The sequence below is a fragment of the Pygocentrus nattereri genome, chromosome 12 (genome assembly GCF_015220715.1).
Source record: "Pygocentrus nattereri isolate fPygNat1 chromosome 12, fPygNat1.pri, whole genome shotgun sequence".
Taxonomy (NCBI): domain Eukaryota; kingdom Metazoa; phylum Chordata; class Actinopteri; order Characiformes; family Serrasalmidae; genus Pygocentrus; species Pygocentrus nattereri.
The window spans coordinates 31,820,304-31,841,172 of NC_051222.1; the positions used below are offsets into that span (position 1 = coordinate 31,820,304).

Consider the following 20,869-nt stretch of genomic DNA (forward strand, 5'->3'; position numbering starts at 1 on the left):
AATTAATTGTATTCTGCCTCACGACACCCTGCACGCGCCTCTCCGCCATAAATAAAATAATTATTAATTCTAATTAATTGTATTCTGCCTCACGACACCCTGCACGCACCTCTCCGCCATAAATAAAATTATTATTAATTCTAATTAATTTTATTCTGCCTCACGGCACCCTGGACGCGCCTCTCCGCCATAAATAAAATTATTATTAATTCTAATTAATTGTATTCTGCCTCACGACACCCTGCACGCACCTCTCCGCCATAAATAAAATTATTATTAATTCTAATTAATTTTATTCTGCCTCACGGCACCCTGCACGCGCCTCTCCGCCATAAATGGACTAAAATCCATTTCAGCCAAAACGTTACGGTTCCCTTTTAAACTTACAGGTTTTTTGTGTCATTATATATATAAATATATAACACATTTTAACGCTTAATATGCCTCTTTAATCGCTGATAATGCCGATAATGCTAATAATTTTACCACTGTTTTTGTGCGCTCTTTAAATTGCCGTAAAGCCCTCCGGTTGCCATTGGAAACGAGGCGAAAAGCAGGAAGTAGCAGCAGCAACAACAACAGCAGAAGCAGCAGAGACAGTAGATCATCTTTAATCGACCCCGTCGGGAAGTGGGAGAACAACTCCGCGAAACACTCCGTAAGAGAAGGAGAAGCACATGCGGGAGGTGAGGGTGCTCGGGAGGCGGCGGCGCCGCCGTGTAAATCTCGTTATTCCGCGTTTTAGCTCGCTGAGTTAGCTTCGTGCTAACAGTCAGAATGGACCTGCCTGGTCTGGTCTGATCTCTGTGGCCTCAGCAGCTCGATTATTTACTCACAAACCCGCCGTTTATGTGCTGAGGAAACAAGTGGCTGTTGTGTCAACGTTACTGGTCGAGCTTCAGTGTCTCTGTGGTCAGTTTAACCCGCTTCCTCCCGTCCGAAGAGCTAGAAGAGGGTCAGCTGAAGGTTGGGCTCAGGTGTGATCCTGTAAGATCTCCAGAAGATTGTCCTTCAAGGGCTCTTTAGTAGAGGCAGCGGTACTATTCCGAACTATAAGTACTATATGCAGAACCCTTACACGCCTAAAGGGTTCTCTGCGTGGTGAAATGGTTCTTCAGATTGATGAGTAATGTGTTTCATATGATGCTATTAAATGAGCCTCTTCGAAAAGGGCTGTTCTGTTGCGTGGCACCCTAAAGGGTTCTTCTGCAAGCTTGACATCGGCAGTTCTTCTACAGTGGCAGAACCCTTCTTGATACTGTACGGAACCATTTACGACTCATTCTCCATCAATCTGAAGAAGCATTTTAACATGTGTGCCATGCCAAGTACCATTTAAGCATGAAATGGCTCTGAGCTCCTAAATAGATCCATTCCCTTTCCTAAGGAATCTTTTTTTAAGAGTGTATGAAAACTAGTTAGCTAAGTCAGTGTTTCCGCCTCCAGTCCTCCTGTCTTATTTCGTGCTTTTCCTGCTCTACCACTAGGGGAATGAGCCATTAGTTGAGGACGTGGCTCAGGTGAGAGAACCGAGAACTTGTCCGCTTCAGGCTTGGAGAACATAAAAGGGGCACTCCGGCCTAAAACTAGCATTTACTGTGTTATTTGTTATGTAATGTCAAAATCTACAGTGCAAAATTTCTTACTGGTGCTTCTATACTTAATTTGGGGGGCCTCTATCTGTGATTTTGGTCCGATCAGTGTTGTGACTGTTATTTTGAACTGCAGTTGTTTTCTGTAATTTAAGGTCCAGGCCTGTTATTTTGGCCAAAATGTCTGGCTTGAGACTCGAATGCTGAACATAGTGTCCCAGACTGGCAATCGGCTGTGGTTGTGTTGTCATGTCCACAGCACATGGTTTGGTCTGACTCATCTAAGGGTTGTTCACCATCACCTGTATTAATATTATTATAACATGTAAAACAGTGTTGTCCATAATAATATAGGATGCTCTTAATTGTCACAAACTTTGATGGGATTAGATTTGATGCGGCTAGTAAGTACAGAGGCTGGAGGCTAAATACAGACTTGTCGTGTGGCTTCCCAGCTGTGGCCTTAGCTGTCTGTCGTCCTTCTGCATTACCCAGCTAGAACAATCCAAACCAACCAGACCCTCTAAAGTACTTCAAGTTTTTTGAAAGCTCCTCTCATCTTAAAGATGCATCGTCAGAGGAGGTTTTTCCCATGTTCTCCCCGTGTCTGTGTGGGTTTCCTCTCACAGTCAAAAGACGTGCAGTCAGGCCGGTTGGGGATACTAAGCTGCCCCTTGGTGTGAATGTGTGTGTGATTGTATACGTCCTGCCCTGTGATGGACTGGCATCCTGTCCAAGGTGGTTCCTGCCTTCCGCTGGGATAGGCTCCAGCACAGCCGGTGACCCAGAAGGATAAGCGGCTTAGATGTGTGTCGTTACAACCCGACCTGTTAGTGCTGTTGAATGTCTCCAGGCAACTAGGAAGCATGCTGATTCGTCAGTGTTCGCAGGGTGTAAAGGGTGTAGAAATTCAGGGTTTGATTTGATGCTGTGCAGGAAGTCTTAATTCAATACGTGGTCATACAGCCAAAATAAGGAGTGGCTGAAAATGTGCCTTAGACTTATAGACTTCAGTTTATCAGAGCGTTCAGCATTATAAAAGTACAATGTTTGAAACAAGCCAACCCACTGGCCACAAGCTAACATGCACAGCTACCTGGATACGGTTGGTGCTTTTCAGTCAACCTCATGTTTTATAGGTGATGTGGATGTTAAGAATTTGCCAAATACTTTGCTGCATCACATCGTTCGTGCCGTCTGTGGCGTGTCTGTTCATCGGCTATCTGGGCGTGTAATCGCCGTTCTGTCTGCTTGACTGGGCTGTCGTGCATGAACACTTCCTTTGGTAGTGCTTTAAAGGTTGAACAGCTTTTCTGCTTGTGTTTCAGCTCTGAGGTCACTGCAGCCATAATGAGTCGTAGTCGGAACCCTCCACAAAAAGGCCAAGGAGCCGCCCGGGCTAAACAGGTAAGGCCTGGGAGGGAGTGGGCTTACACACCGTGTTTATTCCTTTATTTCAACAAGCTGAAATGTACAAAATACAGTAGCAAAGCAGCAGCACCACTTTAAAGAGGCCAAATAAAAATGATGAGTACAGAGGTTTACAGAAACAATCTGTTTAAGAAAGAACAGAAGTAAAAAATCAAACTACTGGTAAAAATGAAGGAACAAAATAAGATGATGTTGTACTGGGGCTGCCGTCCGCTCAGTTACTTGCTGTTCTGTAGTCACTCTTAACAAGTTGTTGTTGTTGTTGTTGTTGTTGTTTGCAGGCTTACTGTAATTAATCTAAGTCTTTTTATGATACATGTTCGTAAAAAAGGGTTCAGTGTTCCAGAGTAAAGCCGTGTTTCGGGACGAAGCAGTGATCTGGAAACAGTGTTCTGCAATGTAGCCGTGTTCCAGAAGTACCAGTGATGCTCATATACTTAGTAAAGCATATTGTGATGTATCACTACATGAAGTCAAGTCAGCTTTATTGTCAGTACTACAATATGTACAGGACATACAGTGTACTGAAATTGCATTACTCTCAGACCCCCTGGTGTAACAGTAACATTAAATAGATGGTAAATAGGAAAAGTGTGAATTTAAATAGACACTAAAAAACACTAATCGTAAAAATGAGCCATAATTGTATAAAAATAGAATAATAAACAATAATATAAGTTTAAAAGGTCCTGAAATGAACACTAAAGTGACATAAGGCACATACAGATTAAGGGGGTGGGAGGGCAAAGTAGAGAGAGAGTTGAGCATCTTGACAGCCTGGTGGATGAAGCTGCCCCCCAGTCTGCTGGTCCTGGCCCGGAGACTCCGCAGTCTCCTCCCTGATGGCAGCAGGCTGAAGAAGCTGTGTAGTGGGTGAGTGTGATCACCTGCCATGCAGAGGGCTTTCCGGGGATAGACGGGAGCTGTATATCTCTTGGACGGAGGAGAGGGACTGCACTGGAGTGTCTTGCAGCAGGACACGGTGCAGGTACCATACCGCACGGTGATGCGGCTGGTCAGGATGCTCTCGATGGTGCCTCTGTAGAAGATGCAGTCATGTCTGAATCTAATGCTTGTTTATAATAAAGGTGGGCAATATGGCAAAAAATATAATATTGCAACACTTCAGGATTTTTTATGAAACTGGATAATGATGATGATGTCGCAGTATTTATTTTTTCAGGCATCTAATTAGCTGGAACAGAGCCAGAAGAACCAGCAGTGCTACATGTTAAAAATACGGCCAAAAACAGTGAATACGGTGATTGTTATTCAGTGTTTGGCTCACTGCGCTGCACTAAATCCAGTTTAAATGGACGTAAAATGTGGCTCCCAAGGTGGTTTTACTTTTGTTAAAAGGACAAACTGGCTGTTCTTAACATTTAGACCCCTGAGCTAGAATGAAGCTATGGCTGTGTTCTAAAATGTGGTATTCTAGATTGTAGCAGTGTTCTAGAAGCAATGACGATTTGGCGTAATTAATTGAGATAATGATGGAACGTCATCATATCTCACACCCCAGCCGTGCCGTGTCCTCCTTGCGGTCTTCTGGTCTCTCACTGCTGGCCGATTCACTTGGACATAATGCAGTTATACCTCAGGTTCTTTCTGAAAGAGACCAGTGTGTGTCCGTGTTGTTCATTCTGCCAGCCTGGATCGTCGTGGGTGACGTGTACCAGCTTTACATTTGCATTACGTTTACGGCATTTGGCAGACGCTCTTCTCCGGAGTGACTTACAGTTTGATCATTTCACACAGGTAGGCGAAGGCGGTGTTGGGAGTCTTGCCCAAGGACTCCTATTGGTGTAGTGTAGGGTGTTACCCAGGTGGGGATTGAACCCCAGTCTACAGTGTAGAAGGCAGAGGTGTTACCCACTACACTAACCAACCACCTTTAAAGGGTGACATTCTCAACAGTGTGTGTCGGAGCCAAAACTGGCTTTGGTACATTTTTGTCCTTTGTAAATATTTCAGTACCGTTTTGGGAACACTAGGGGGCGAGCTGCACTGGGTGATGGGTCAGGTGGCAAGTCGAGTGCTTATAGTCACATGATACTCACAGAATGGGGGAGCTCAGATGGCGGTTCTAACCGCAATTGCTGGAACAAACAAAGGGTTGACTGAATTATAGTTCTGCTATTCAAGTTTGTTATCTTCATCATCTCCGGTGAAAAGAGTTTGTTTTCTGTAAATAAATGTCCTAACAAACGGGAACACCACCCAACATTAAGTTTTAGTTTGGACGGTTGTTCGTTGGATGGAACATTCTAACCACCTGAGCAGGTGACTAACAAATAGGTTCTCCGATGACTCTACAGTGCGCTTTACACCTCACTCTCTCACGCTCTTTCTCACTCTCTCTCTCAGATGGGATTGCTCCTCGACCTGTCCCCAGATGGTGGGCTGGATGACTCTGGGGGAAATGAGGAGGAGTTAGAGGCAGAGCTTCTAGCTTTGATAGGCGGGGGAGGCGGAGGGGGTCCTCCTGGAAAGAAAGGAGGTGGCAAAGGTAAGAGTTGTGTGCTTTATTATAAGACATTAACATTATGCAAATGCTGAGCACTCTCTGTCTTCCTCACCTTTATTCAGTGTTTAAAGCCTGATTTCCCCACATTTTTAAGTAAACAGCTTTACTTACAGGCCATATATGGGGAAAAATGGCCTGTCTGGGACTGTAATGTCACGAAAGCCAGCACATTTACATACACCCACCTATTCAGCCTACAGCAGTTTAGGCTTGCCCACTCACGCTGAAGTTATAAGGAGTGTTTCAGCCCAGACTCCTTTTCAAATGAGGCACAATACAGGGCAGTTAATCTGAAGAAAGCTCATTTACATATAAGTCTTAAAGGCACAGTAACAGAAAGCAGCCTGCTTAATTCTAAGGGATTGGACGTTTGGAAAATGATCTTGCAAAAGTGAATTCTGACTGGTTTTGATATGTTGGTATGTTGGGGGGAAAAATCATGGGCACTCCTTCTCGTTCTTTCGGAAGCTCCGGTGCCCATGGACGACATAGAGCGCATGGCTGCTCTGTGTATGAAGGACCTGGATGAGGACGGAGATGAAGACGGCGACCTGGAGAATGACTCTGATCTGCTGGTAATGTATTTTTGTTGGATTACATGAAAACAGTTGATTCATCACAAACCTCCACAGAAACTCATCTGTGGCCGGTTGTGTAAGTTCAAATGTGTTCTAGTTGTGATGTCCAGGTGAATGCATTACTAAATCAGAACGGGTTGCACCACAAACTGGTTTTAACTTTGAGCTTAGTAGCTACTAAATATTTACACCTCCCCCTGAGCAGGTGTAAGTTTCAGGGAAACCATCATGTACCATGTAGAAAGCACAAAAAAGACCAGAAACATGACTTTATTGATTGACTAAGCTAAAATTCTAAACGCTGTACGCTTGACTTTACTTACAGCTCTGGTCATTGTCCTGGTTTAGACTCAGAACATGAAGCTAAACACCCACAGCTCCAGCTCAGAGACTCAGCAGCTGCAGAAACGGCTAAACTGGGGCTGCTGTTGTGTCGTTCAGCGAGAAACCGGAGTTGGGAAAGCTGCATATTTGGTTTTCTCAGGAAAATATTAAAGAATACCAGACAGCGGCTGTCTTGTACACGTCGTTTTCTTCTATGCTGGATATTTTTTCCGTGGAGAAGTCAGAGCTAACGGCCGTCACGTTTCCATGGCAGCAGGTTTACTGAGCGGTTCTGAATTGAGCGGTTCTGGTTCATCGTGTTACAGTGACGTTTGCATTAGTTACATGACTTGCGGTTTTGAGGTGCAACCAAATTTAGTAAAAGGACAAACTAACAAGTCTAACTTGTTGCAGCCGAGTCCTGGATCTATGATTGGTCAGGAAACTCACAGTACACTGTGACTGATTAGGGGGCTCATTTGCATATTGTAGCCTTCTGTGATATCAGTATTGCAAAGGCCAATATCACAATAATGTTTATTGTGTATTGTCACCTTGTTGAAGTTTCACAGCACAACACAGGACCAGCACAGCAGCCAGTTACTAGATCATTTCTAATCTGAATAAGAAGAAGAGTTCTGGGAGCTGGGAAACACTGAACTAGGAAATGTCTGTTAAAACAGTTTAAATGCTGTTATTTAACTCAACTGACCATTCTGTGTTTTGTGTTAGGCCGAGCTGAATGAAGTATTGGAGGATGATGAAGGGGAAGTCATCACTAAACCAGTGCCTCCTCCCACCTCTGCTCAACGCTCTAATGTACCACCCAAATCCACCCCCACTACCCCAAGTGGTCCGGCTGGGTTGGAGTCCCGCCTGCAGGAGCGCTTTGAAATGTACCAGACAGCCATTAATAATGCCAAAGCGGCAGGGGAGACCAGCAAAGTTCGTAGATATGATCGAGGACTCAAGGTAGACCAATAGGCTTGGTATCCAGTACGAAGTGTCTTACAGTGTCTCTGCAGTATAGAGAAGTTATGTAACTTCAAGTGTACAATCAAATTATCGTCTTACAACACTCTGCATGTGCCTCTCCACCATGAATAGGTTTTAAAAAGACCAAAACCTTCTCAACACTAGTGAAACAATGCCTCAGACATCAAGCAGCGTGTTCATAACCATTTCGTGTAATAACTTTCTGTGAGACGTTCAACTCTTCAGACGTCTGGTTCCTATCGCCACCACTTTAAATTATTCTTGGTTACTTTAGAGTGGAGCATTTCATATCAAGCCCGTCTGAATCACTTTGTCTACGTCATAATGATGCACAGTCTGTGTTGCCCTTTAGTAATCCAGTGCTTACGATTGACCGTGTCAGCACTTTAATGATGTTTACAAGTTTAACAAGGAATTTGTTAACCTATTAATGTGTGTTGTTTCGTCACTTTAGACACTGCAGTCGATGCTGACTTCTGTGAAAAAGGGAAAGCCCATCAATGAGGAGGAAATCCCACCCCCTGTTGCCATTGGTGGCAAGCCCACACCTGGGTCACAGACAGAACCAGTTAGAGAGCAAGAACAGCCAGCACCAGAATACACACCACCGCTGCCAACCAATCAGAAGCCACAGCAGGAATCAAGACCAGTAGCCCCGCCCAAACCTCAGCTCCTACAGCCGCCCAATCAGAAACCAATGGCTAGAACTCCAGATACGCCAGCTATATCACCTTTAACCCCCAGCCAACCAAACGCCCAGTATTCAGGTACATACTCGATACATAGTGATTAACCAACCAGCTTTCAGGTACGCACCAGCTACGTCACCGTAAACGTCCAGCTTTCAGGTACGCACCAGCTACGTCACCGTAAGCGTCCAGCTTTCAGGTACGCACCAGCTTTCAGGTACGCACCAGCTACGTCGCCGTAAGCGTCCAGCTTTCAGGTACGCACCAGCTACGTCGCCGTAAGCGTCCAGCTTTCAGGTACGCACCAGCTACGTCGCCGTAGGCGTCCAGCTTTCAGGTACGCACCAGCTACGTCGCCGTAGGCGTCCAGCTTTCAGGTACGCCCCAGCTACGTCGCCGTAAGCGTCCAGCTTTCAGGTACGCACCAGCTACGTCGCCGTAAGCGTCCAGCTTTCAGGTACGCACCAGCTACGTCGCCGACGTAGCTGGTGCGTACCTGAAAGCTGGTGCGTACCTGAAAGCTACGTCACCGTAAACGTCCAGCATTCAAGGTACAAACCTATCGGGCTACCGGGTCTTGCATAGTTGTTTGAAATCCATTTTTCTCTGTAGCTTTTTTTGATTTTTAAATTTTTTTAATTTTATTGTAAATCCACCCATTTACGTTATGTATTGTGCTGTTTCTCCATGACTGGTTAGATTTGGGCCTTTTGAAAGTGTAGTTTAAGTGGTCCTAAATAGTGAATTTCTACTGTGTTTCAGAGCTGAAGGCGAGTGTACTGAGCAGACAGAGAGAGTATAAACTGGCCGCTATTCAGGCCAAACAGAGTGGAGACACAGAACTGGCCAAACAACACTACCTCATCGCCAAGGTAACCAGCAACACTTCAAAGCCCAATCCATCAACCATCAAGGCCCAATCCCATTTCTTATTTTTACCCCTGCCCCTTGTTTGCGAGTGTCTCATTGCCTCTTGGAACTGAGTTACAGTGGTGGTTGAAATCTTCTCTATGAAATGAGACCCTCAAATAAACAGAGCATCACTTCATTAACTGCCACTAGCGCTGCTCTGTAGGCGACCCTGCCCGTCTGCAGTGACAGCAGAGGGGGGTAAAGTTCAGCTCCTCACTGCTGGGCTTTGGTTACATTTAGGGATCATAAACCTTCAAAGAGGGGGGGCAATTATTTATCATCACCCACCACTAATTCTTCAGTGATATGAAGCTGAAGTCAGATATTCACCAGATTGTCATTTGAATTTTCCCATTCCACCTTAAATGGAGCTGTAGTTACATTCTGGAGCTTCAGGCGTTAGAAGTACTGGACTATTTAAGGTGGAACGGGGAATTTAGCTAACTAGCTACTGAGACATTAGCATACTATTAGCGATTTTTTTAATGCTTGTTATGAAGAAAAGGGCCATAACACACTGAAATGACATTAAACTAAGAAAGTACGATGGTTATCGTCGTTTTTCACTGAGAAATTTCTCACTTGTGGGTTTCTTTGGTCTCTTGTTCAGCCAATCAGCCAAGCCAGTTTTTCTGTGTTTTCCTCATATCACTTCGTTGGGAGTGTGACTCTCCAAACCCTCCGTTTGGAGGACCATGTAGTCCTAACACTTCACCGCACCCCTCCATCTCAACAGAAATCAGGACACCCTGCTCCTGGGAGTGAACGCACAAAATGGAAGGGTTAGGGCTGAGTGGTAGGGCCGAGGGGTGAAATGGGATACAGCCTAAAACACAAAATCTTTATCGCTGTACGAGTAGCTAGTCAAGCTTGTTAGTTCCAGCAGCTTAATGAGAGTACTGTGTCTTGGGGTGGACAGTGTGTCATCACAGTACTCCAGGACATTTTTAATGACTTCAGCCTTGATATTTAGTTCTTCTGAATTTAATACGTTGAAACTGATAATAAATAAATAAATAAATCGCCAGAAGATCCACAGTAAAAAAAAAAGCTATAATTAAGAGGAATGTTCTGCTCATGGCTAATAGTGCTGTCTCTGTAATGAACGCTCAGAGAAGGTTTTTGTGACATAATGTGATGGAATTTGTCGTGACAGTGGTAAATGATGCTGTATTACCCACTTCTACTGTGTACTGTGACCAGTTTTCTGCTCAAAAACTCGCTCTCGATCTCTCTCTCTCTCTCTCTCTCTCTCTCTCTCTCTCTCTCTCTCTCTCTCTTTCTCTTTCTCTTTCTCTTTCTCTCTCTTTCTCTTTCTCTTTCTCTTTCTCTTTCTCTTTCTCTTTCTCTTTCTCTCTCTCTCTCTCTCTCTCTCTCTCTCTCTCTCCTCTCTCCTCTCTCCTCTCTCCTCTCTCCTCTCTCCTCTGTCTCTCTCTCTCTGTCTCTCTCTCTCTTTCTCTCTCTCTCTCTCGGTCTCTCTCTCTCTCTCTCTCTCTCTCTCTCTCTCTCTCTCTCTCTCTCTCTCTCTCTCTCTCTCGGTCTCTCTCTCTCTCTCTCTCTCTCTCTCGGTCTCTCTCGGTCTCTCTCGGTCTCTCTCGGTCTCTCTCTCTCTCTCTCTCTCTCTCTCTCTCTCTCTCTCTCTCTCTCTCTCTCTCTCTCTCTCTCTCTCTCTCTCTCTCTTAAACACACTGTGTCCCTCTTTGACAGAGACTGGACTCTCTGGTGGAAGCAGTTGACAGAGGAGAGCCGATAGACGCCGCCTCATTGCCTCCCCCTCCTGGTCAGTTATTAACATTACATGTCACTCAGAAACTGGGGCTACTGTACGTGATGGCTTTGTATATTATATGTTGTAAACGGGTTTTTCTTCCATGGTTTTGATACGACAGTGACGGAAGTCTCTTTTATGCTCCGTTTCTCTTTCTCTCTCAGGAGATGTCGTAGTTCAGAGATGTCCTCCTCCTCCACCTCTTCTGGTGTCATCCACTAAACAAGCCGCTGCTCCTCCACCCTCTGATTCTCCAGCTGCTAATACCCGTGAGGGCTGTTTTAGAATAAATACAGATAACATCAGTACAATAAGCAGTGATTTTAAGGGTGTTAACGTGTTTATGTATCATGTTCTGAGGTTCTGCAGCATTTGTCTGGCAAAAACTCACTTATTCCTGAGAGAAATGCTTTCACACAGTGTGCTCGGGTGCCTTTTGCACAGTGCTGTATACCGTGTATTAGGCTGTTTGTTTAAATTATGACTGAGTAGAAGTCTAGTAGTGATATATCTTTACTGCGCGTGTTCTAGCTCTTCCTGCTCCCCGTAACCTTGGCGAGGCCCTGCAGCAGCGCATGGACATATACAAGAATGCATCCGAGACAGCCAAGAGCAAAGGAGATGACCGCAAAGCACGCATGCACCAGCGCATCGTCAAGGTAACTCACACCATCATGTAAAGCAGTAATAAGGGAGCTAAGCGGTCACAGCCTCTGTCTGTCTGAATGAATTGGAGAAGATGCAGGTTACGCGTCATACAGCATAATGTGCCAGGTTGCCCCTGTATTCAGTTACATTTAACCCTGTGTCAGTAAGTCATTAACTTGCCTTAACGTCAGCTGAGAGTAAAAGACAGAAATACAGCTTTTACTATCTTTTCTCCCAAATGGACTACAAAATCTGACACTTTGATGACGTCACCATCATACAAAGCGATGTTAGCACTGACTCACTGCTGTTGGATTTATAGCTAAATGGCAGTTTCTTAAAAGTGACAGGATTTTTGACCTGCAATCAGAAATTTCTCAATGAATTAAAATGAGAAGATGTTTTGAAGGCAACCAGCAGATGGTGCTATTTAACACTTTCCCTCCCTGTAAGCATCTAGCAGCACCAGACATGAGCAGAACAAGCATTCCTCTTCAATAAAAACCCTTAATGATGAGAAAAGACAAACATTTGTGAATATTTAAGTCAGATTCTTTTTAAAGAACCACCGTTATAGACTGTATGTAATGTGTTTGTATATTCTGTGTATGATGTGGTATTTTTCTGTCTGCTGTGTGTGTGTGCGTGTGTGCGCGTGTGCGTGTGCGTGTGTGTGTGTGTGTGTGTGTGTGTGTGTGTGTGTGTGTGTGAATCCAGCAATACCAAGATGCCATCAGGGCTCACAAGGCCGGACGCCCTGTCAGTCTGGCAGAGCTCCCTGTTCCACCAGGTAACGCCTCACCTGTGTGTGTTATGGCTGCACAACATGCACATAAAATGTGATGCTTGGTAAAGCTGGCGGACATCTCGATGATAATATTACAACACTTTGGTGCTGTACATGTTCCATCATCATCACTGCTATTAATAAGAATAATGATGGGTTTATCCTGAGATCTCAAATTACGATACCAAACAAATACAGTTAACTGTGCAGCTGTAATTGTGCAAATGTAGTGTTTCTATATTCAGTAGTTTTTTATAGAATTATTGAATTTGCTCATTTTTTGTTGAAGCTGTGGTTTGTGATTTAAGGTGTAGTACGATTTATCAATCAGTCCAACTTAGGCTGGAAGTTCACTGTGTTTTTTTTAGTAAGCCTGGTGCTGCCTTTTGTGGTGGATACAAACAAGTAACTTCAGCTTAGAAAGAAACAAATAAATAAGACACACATTGTGTTCAGGGAGCGTCCCAAGACTGCTTCAGAGCTCTGCACGATGTGTGATGATGGCTGTTCTTTTTTTTTTTTTTTTTTTGATTGGTTTGTTTGTTTGTTTGGGGTTTTTATTTATTTATTTATTTATTTATTTATCTATCTATCAGGCTGTCCTCCTCTGCAAGGCTCCGAAAGCGGCGAACAAAACTTCATGGGCGTCCTGGAAACAGCTGCCAAACTGGCCAAACAGGATGCAGAGGATGAGGACGAAGATGAGGGAGTGGCGAAGGTAACAGACCGATCAAAAAATGGCTTTGGTCATTACAACAAAACGTCCACAAAGCCGACAGTTTTCTTCTGAGACCGTGATTGATTTCTCTTAACGGCTTTTAAGTGATAGTTTAGCAAAACATCTGTTTATTTGATTTTCCCCGGACGTGTCTGATCAGACAGATTCAAGCTTCAGCGCAGCTGCTACTGTTTTTAGCTGCGTGTGTAGATAACAGCATGCCGCCCAGCCTCGGACATCTCATAAGCAAGACTGCTGGAGATGACGGAACAACACCACGCGGTTTGAGACAAATGTTTGATGATTATTTGGTGGATTATCAGCACATTACTTGTTAGCTACCTTAGCCTTAGTGCAGATGTAAAGAAGGACGCTAAACGTGGCCCATCGACTCTTTCGGATCAGAGCGAGCTCGTATTTGGCTTTGGGTGCGTATTTATGTGATTCTTATTCTATTTTGTGATATTTATGTTTCCATTCTAGTCGGCTGCCCATCCAGCTGTTCAGAAAGCTCGAGCTCCAGCCCCCCCACAGTCTTCCTCACCTGCAGTGACCCCTACAGCCTCAACTGGCGCTCCTAAACTGGGACCCAAAGGTGTGTGTGCAGAGGTGTGAGAGATCTGTGATGGTAGATGGCTGGTGGAAGACTGGACAATCCGTTGGTTTCAGTTAAGCAGCATCAGAGCAGTCCATCAGCAGCTCAGCTTTCCTTGTTTTTGCCATTTACCGCAGCAGTAAAACAAACTGGGTGGTGTCCTGTGGACATCTCATTGTTGAAGTAGCCATGGATCCAGTGTTTATAAAACAACAACATTTAAAAGAGCGCAGAGCATCCTCCTCCCGTTTTATTCCTTAAATAAACTATGGACACGGCCGTAGCCCTCCTCTGGTGACCACCCGTTGTCGCCCCTAATGTTGGCACTGTGGTGACAGTCCGTGGCTTCATGCCAACCTCGGTTGCGCAATGCTGTGAGACACGGAACAGCTTTTTTCTATGAACACCAACATTTAAATATATATATATATTTGTTTTACAGAAATACATTAATACAATCGCTGCGGCAAACTATTTTTAAAAAGTAGCGTTTCCCCCACAAATGTTAATGTATAGCTTTATATTTGCTTATTAGCTTAAAAATAAAAAGATATAATGGTAATTTTGACGTGCAGAAGTTAAAAATGTAATTCACTTGCTCGCCCTTTATTGACTTACTGCAGCTGGTTAGGCAGGTTAAGAATTGTCATTGGGGGTTTTCGTCCAGAGTGTATTAAATTCTGTGACTCTTCAAATCTGCTGACAGTCAGCAGCCCTGGGCATCTCTAAGCAGCTGGTTGGGGATCTGAAGGTGAAGCTGATTAATCAAGCAGGGAAGGCTATAAAAAGATATGAAAGTGCTTCCGTCTTGTGTCCGCTGTCTGAAATATCATTAAGGAATGGCAGTTAAGGGGAACTGACAAAATCTGGAAGACCAAGAAAACTGTCAGATGGAGCTGCTCATATGACAACAAAGGGCCTGTAGGAAGCTTTAACTGACACAGCAGTGGTGGTGCTACGGTGCTACAGTGCAGTGTTGCACAGATATGATCCGCCTGGCCGAGTCATCAGACGTAGTAAAGTGGAGCTTTTTGGTGACAGTCACCAGGAGGTATGTTTAGAGAAAAAAAGGAAGCAGTATTTGCTCAAAAGAACACAAACTCTTAAGCGTGGACGCTCTGTTATGCGGTTGAGTGGCAGCCAGATCGCTGGAAGAGTAGATGAGACTAAATATCGAATTCTGGAAACAGATGTGAGTCAAGAAACTGAAGTTGAAAAATTTGGCTTTGGCTTCTTCAGCAGAGCAATAATCCAAACATACATCAAAATCCACCGGAAACGAAATCTAAAACTAAATCAAGCATGAGGGCGACGGTGCTTTAACATTCGCGGTGAAAATGGGTGTTTTTGCTGGAGAGGCTGTTTTTTCACTTTAGCATTCAACAAAATATTTAGTTTGCCCAGAGTTTTGCATGCAGCTGTTCACGATGATTGATCTTGTGTTGTAATATCGGTGTTACCGCATGTACACTCTCAGAAAACACACTGACCTTAGTACATGTAATCCTACCATATTCATTTGCAGCTGTTTTCATGTCGTTTTATCTTATTTTATTTGTGTGTGTGTGTGTGTGTGTGTGTGTGTGTGTGTGTGTGTGTGTGTGTGTGTGTGTGTAGCCCAGCAGCAGCTGGACTTCCTGCAGAACCGGCGGCAGCAGTTTGTAAAGGCGGCTCTGCGCTCCAAACAGATGAAGGACGTTCAGGGAGCTGCTCAGCATCTCCGCAACGCAAAGGGCCTGGACCAGATGATCACTGCCGCAAAAGCAGGCCTGCCTGTGGACATCAGCAAGGTGTGTGGCTCTGGATGTGAGCAGCGTGTTGTTAAATAGCAACACTAGCAACCCCTGTTCTCTGGAATGGTGGTCGTCCAGTGACATAACACGGGCGTGTTCGTACTGTTCGTGAAACAGGAAGTGGCCAGAGCTCTGTGTGGCTAGACGGAGCTAGCACTGACGTTAACTCTGTTACCAACAGCTTATTAGAAGTAAAGGGGGGGTGGCTAGCTGTGCTAGCTATCGTCATTCATTGTTTAGTAGGACAATATAGAGGCCTTATCAGAATTAGCCGTTTAGATTACATCACCCAATTTAAATCTGACGCCATCGTAATTTTCATCTCGGAGCGTCTTTCTGTTTTCATGATTTTGTGATATTTCTATCTTTCTTATTCATCCTGCCCTCTCTCTCTCTCTCTCTCTCTCTCTCTCTCTCTCTCTCTCTCTAGGTGCCCGCTGCCCCGGTCAGTGAGGAGGACTACGTGCTCTCTCGCTCCTCTCCTCTTTCTCCTCGCTCAATCCAGCAGTACACTCAGCTCATGGATCTCCTCAAACAGCAGCACGAGGTTGTTTATGACACACTTAGAAAACACATTACACTTATTTTGTGCGTAAATAATGTATCCATTCAGTAGCTTTTGTGAATGTAAGACTGATCAAGACACTGTCGATGTTCAGTATAATCTAATCTAATCTGCTGTGGTTGCTAATTGGGTTCTTCACTCTTTTGTACAGAAATGTCTGAGCTTCTCTCAGCAGTTCACTCATATGGGAAACGTGGCTGAGACTGCAAGGTGGGCTACGATGTTGTTTATTTGTACTTGAAATGTCACATTAATAATTGGGAGGGGAAGCGGTCAGAGCGCCCCCTGCTGTTTGTGTTTTAAGAATAGGTTGGAGGCGATGCACATCACAGGTTGTGCCCCATAGGTGGTTGTATTTGATACTTCGTCAGTGATCAGAATGATTTATAGACACAAATACAGTGTTTGAGTCTTTTCACAAAGCAGATTACAAAATCTGTCACTTTGGAGTTCAGTTGTCGTTTAATATCAAGTTATATTGCTCAGCAGATTTTATTTAGCACAGTGCTAACTGATGGGGTACATGTTTGCATTAAGTGTTAGCTACATTAGCCTTGCAGCTGCAGTACAAACCTAAGGAATTCGATTTTTTTAATGATTAGTTGTTTTGGTTGACGTGTGTGTGTGTGTGTGTGTGTGTGTGTGTGTGTGTGTGTAGGTTTGAGAAGCTGGCAGAAGAGTGTATGAGGAATATTGAGACGCTGAAGAAAGCCCACGCTAAAGGCCTTCCTGTACCGAGCTACCACACAGAGGAGCGCACCTTCAGCACAGTCAAGTAATGCCACACTACACATTGTGTCCTGCATGTCGTTCAGCTTCCGCTTTTTTCAGGAGACTTACTTTCAGTTTCTCTATGAAATTTGAAGAGATGTTTTTCCACGCCGCCAAAGTTGGTTTTACATCTTACATTCACAGACCAAGCAGTCCCAAACACACCAGGAGCTTCTTTGATTTGTCCATTTCCTTTTCTCAGTAAGAGCTTCATAACAGCTCCACATCCTTTCAGACTCATAGTGCTGAGTGTCTCTCAGTGGAAGGATGGACAGAAGCTCCTGTGGATGTTTTCAGATCTGAATCCAGAGTGGAGCTTGATCTTCTCCTCTCTCTCAGAGAGGAAAGCTTTAAGTGCTGTTAACCTGATGGGGCAGGGTTGGTGTCAGCCAGCTCTTCCAGGTGGTTGTTAGGAGTCTCATTTTCTCTGGAGCTTTTAATCAGTTTTTGATCTCCAGTTTTGGAAACTCTGAAAACTTTTTTTTTTTTCCTGCTAATTTTGCTTCGACTTTCTCCTACCTTACACAGATAGATTAGCTTATATCTAATCACCTCAGAAACATCTCCTGAAAGATGAATAGCCTGTTCTTAATAGGATTTGACTGGTAATTAAATAATTTAATAATTATCTCTGCCTCTTGCACAGTACTTTGTATTATATTGTTTATATTAGTCAATCTCTCTCTCTTTCTCCAGGATCTTCCCCAACCTGACTGCTAACGACATGGTGCTGACAGTCGTCAAAGGAATCAATCTGCCAACGCCTCCAGGTGTGTGTGTGTGTGTGTGTGTGTGTGTGTGTGTGTGTGTGTGTGTGTGTGTGTGTGTGTGTGTGTGTGTATAGTGAGAGAAAACAGTGCACATTTGAATACGTGTGGGTTTTTGTTTTTCTGTCTGTGTTCTGCAGGAGTCTCAGCTAATGATTTAGATGCCAGCGTCCGCTTTGAGTTTCCCTTCCCCAGTGCGGTAACAGCCACACGCACACATACACACAAATGATCTGATTTGACATGATGGTGAAAACAGAAATCCCCAGCAGACACATGTTTTACTGCAAAAAATGAACATCAGACATTTAACAGAAGAAAACAGGAGACAATTGTTTTTTTTTTTTTTATTATTATTCAAATTAATATTTTTACTTGGTTATTCAGTTTTCAGCACCAGAAAACATATTTAACAGAAAATGACACACAACCCTTAACAACTAAATATAACACCAAGTCTTTCAGTATTTAGTGATTTAACAACGTAAATCTCGGCCTAAATAGATTTTTATACACATGATGTCTGTTAACCAGCTGCAGTGTCTGGTGAGTGAGGCTACAGATGAAAATATGCAAAGCTGGTGGACACCAACACTGCCCCCATCAGATAAACAGCACTTTCCTCTCTGAGAGAGAGGAGAAGATCAAGCTCCACTCTGGATTCAGATCTGAAAACATCCACAGGAGCTTCTGTCCATCCTTCCACTGAGAGACACTCAGCACTATGAGTCTGAAAGGATGTGGAGCTGTTAAGAAGCTCTTGCTGAGAAAAGGAGACGCATCAAACAGAGAAGCTGATCAATGGACTGACCACCCCAGAGTCCAGACCTCAGCATCACTGAATGTGTTTGGGATTATTTGGATGGTGAGAAGCAGAAAATGTTAAACCAGCTTCTAGGACTGAACGTTGGAGGTGTGAAAAACATCCCTGCAGATTTCTGAGAAACTGAAAGTGCGTCTCCTGAAAAGAATGGAAGCTGTAATAAAAGGAACAAATGAACAGACTAAATACTGAAAAATCAGTGTTACATTTAGTTGTTGAGGCTTCGGTTTAGTTTTCTCTTAAATACATTTCTGTTTTTTTCCTACTGAAACATGAATAACTTATACTTAATGGCTGTTTTGACTGGAAATGAAATAAATGAAGGGTGGATTGTCCACGGTACTGTATACAGGATGGCATATAGCACTGCCTCCCTGCAGGGCGCTAATGCCAACCTTTACATGGCTGCATGTATGGAAGTTTTTTTCGAGGCCAATATGCCAGTGCATCATATCTCAGACGCACACATTCACATTCTCACTCACACACATGCGAACACACTCTCATCCCTTGTTTGTTTACCTGGTTTTTTATTTATTACTATTATTATTATTCAGGAAGAAGCTCAGAGAGACAAAACCAGCACTGTGAAAAACACCAACTGCCCAGGTACATCAGCTCACGAAGGAGAACACTCACAGTTTGAGGTCACAGCACACAGTTGTGTGCAGAAATTTGGGCACCGCGGTCAAATATTCTGTTTTAACACATCCGCACATTTTAATACACTAATAATTACTGTTTAATTACTGTTTAAAAAAACAAACAAACTATGTACTGTAAAACAAAAATAATGCATAAAATGTTACTTGATCAAAAGTGATATTATTTTATATACATACGTTCTGTAGTGTGTGTGTGTGTGTGTGTGTGTGTGTGTGTGTGTGTGTGTGTGTGTTTTTTTTATAACAGTAATTGTGTATTAAAATGTGCGGATGTGTTAAAACAGAATATTTGACCGGGGTGCCCAAATTTCTGCACACAACTGTGTGCTGTGACCTCAAACTTGGCAAATAAATCTATATTGTGCGCTAAAGTTTGCAGATAAATTCCATATTTCCGTGTGTGGCGGATGTCATTTGATCAGTGTTGTTAAATGTTTGCGATATGTGAAAAATGAATGTAGGAAGATTGTCCATAACTCCGTGATCAAATATTATATGATGTGTATTCTCTCTGTCTCTCGCTCGCTTTGCTCTCTCTCTCAGAGTTTAAGGAGCAGTTTCAGCTGAACATTAACAGAACTCATCGAGGTTTTAAGAGAGTGGTGCAGACCAAAGGAATCAAGTTTGAGGTCATACATAAAGGGTGAGCTCTCGCTTTTCACACCCATCATTATCTGCTGGTGTTCCTGCTGTGGAAACAAAGGGCTGCGACTGTCCTTTATTAATCGTAATGGTGATATTAGCTTCTACAGATCTGATCCTGAGACGGTGACAGTATGCAGATATTTTTATTGTTCTGTTTATTTGCGGGATTTAACATGTTGTAAACAAAATGAAACCTAAAATGTGGCCTGTGCACATTTTATTAGTAGTTTTATTTTATTCAGGTGTTTTAAACTGTTCTGTTTAAAGAGTGTGTTAACTTACTTTCACTTTTCATTAACAATCAACACAACGTAATTCTACAACTTCAGATTTTTGCATATGACTGTATATGATGTACAGCTGTTTGTAGCAGTTTGTGAAGTGACATGATTGCGTCTGCATGTGTTTAGTGGTCTGTTTAAGACGGATAAAGTGGTGGGAAATGCTCAGCTGAAACTGGAAGCGCTGGAGAATCAGTGTGAGGTCAGAGAGATTATAGAGGTGAGTTACACACAAATAAACACTTTTACTTATACAGTAGTGCACAAAGGCATTACGCTACAGGAGGAGTTATACTGTAATACTGGAAGCGAAGTTTGTTGTTGGGCCCCCTCTTACAATGTTCTTCGATAGTCGGGACCCCCACAGGACCCCCACAGAGCAGGTATGATTTGACATTGATTTACACCAGTCAGGCTTAACGTCATGACCACCTCCTTGTTTCTGCACTCACTGTCCATCTTATCAGCTCCACTTACTGTATAGCTGGTCTTTGTAGTTCTACAGTTACAGACTGTAGTCCATCTGTTTCTCTGATACTCTGTTACCCCCTTTTACCCTGATCTTCAGTGGTCAGGACCCCCATGGACCCTCACAGAGCAGGTACTATTTGGGTGGTGGGTCATTCTCAGCACTGCAGTAACACAGACGTGGTGGTGGTGTGTTAGTGTGTTTTGTGCTGGTACGAGTGAGGTGGTCACAGGACGCTGTTGGCTGGATATTTTTGGTTGGAGGACTATTCTCAGTCCAGCAATGACACTGAGATGTTGAGAGAAAGGTGAGGTGGCAAAGAAACAGATGGACTGCAGTCTGTAACTGTAGAACTACAAAGTGCAGCTATACAGTAAGAGGAGCTGATAAAATGAGCGTAGAAACAAGGAAAATGTTATGTCATATCATAATGTTATGCCTGATTGGTGTGAATACATACTTACGTACAATCTGTGTTGTGATACTGTGTGTGTGTGTGTGTGTGTGTGTGTGTGTGTGTGTGTG

The 20,869-nt window shown here is 43.6% G+C and overlaps 1 protein-coding gene across 2 annotated transcripts in view; it reads left to right on the plus strand.

Moving 5' to 3' along the window:
- Window positions 1-551: 551 nt before the first annotated feature.
- cc2d1a (coiled-coil and C2 domain containing 1A) overlaps window positions 552-20,869 on the plus strand; it is a 29,085-nt gene continuing 8,767 nt past the window's right edge. Inside the window, exons 1-22 of one of the 2 annotated variants that reach the window (XM_017712806.2) lie at window positions 552-686; window positions 2,921-2,999; window positions 5,391-5,532; window positions 6,019-6,125; window positions 7,185-7,424; window positions 7,903-8,215; window positions 8,900-9,009; window positions 10,757-10,829; window positions 10,982-11,086; window positions 11,349-11,476; window positions 12,183-12,255; window positions 12,849-12,970; window positions 13,454-13,565; window positions 15,183-15,355; window positions 15,789-15,905; window positions 16,075-16,133; window positions 16,582-16,698; window positions 17,391-17,464; window positions 17,602-17,660; window positions 18,842-18,893; window positions 19,493-19,592; window positions 20,005-20,095. In XM_017712806.2, the coding sequence (XP_017568295.1) occupies window positions 2,943-2,999; window positions 5,391-5,532; window positions 6,019-6,125; window positions 7,185-7,424; window positions 7,903-8,215; window positions 8,900-9,009; window positions 10,757-10,829; window positions 10,982-11,086; window positions 11,349-11,476; window positions 12,183-12,255; window positions 12,849-12,970; window positions 13,454-13,565; window positions 15,183-15,355; window positions 15,789-15,905; window positions 16,075-16,133; window positions 16,582-16,698; window positions 17,391-17,464; window positions 17,602-17,660; window positions 18,842-18,893; window positions 19,493-19,592; window positions 20,005-20,095 (2,424 nt within the window). In that variant the 5' untranslated portion in view covers window positions 552-686; window positions 2,921-2,942. The remainder of the gene's footprint in view (window positions 687-2,920; window positions 3,000-5,390; window positions 5,533-6,018; window positions 6,126-7,184; window positions 7,425-7,902; window positions 8,216-8,899; window positions 9,010-10,756; window positions 10,830-10,981; window positions 11,087-11,348; window positions 11,477-12,182; window positions 12,256-12,848; window positions 12,971-13,453; window positions 13,566-15,182; window positions 15,356-15,788; window positions 15,906-16,074; window positions 16,134-16,581; window positions 16,699-17,390; window positions 17,465-17,601; window positions 17,661-18,841; window positions 18,894-19,492; window positions 19,593-20,004; window positions 20,096-20,869) is intronic. The other variant, XM_017712807.2, reaches the window with a different exon arrangement.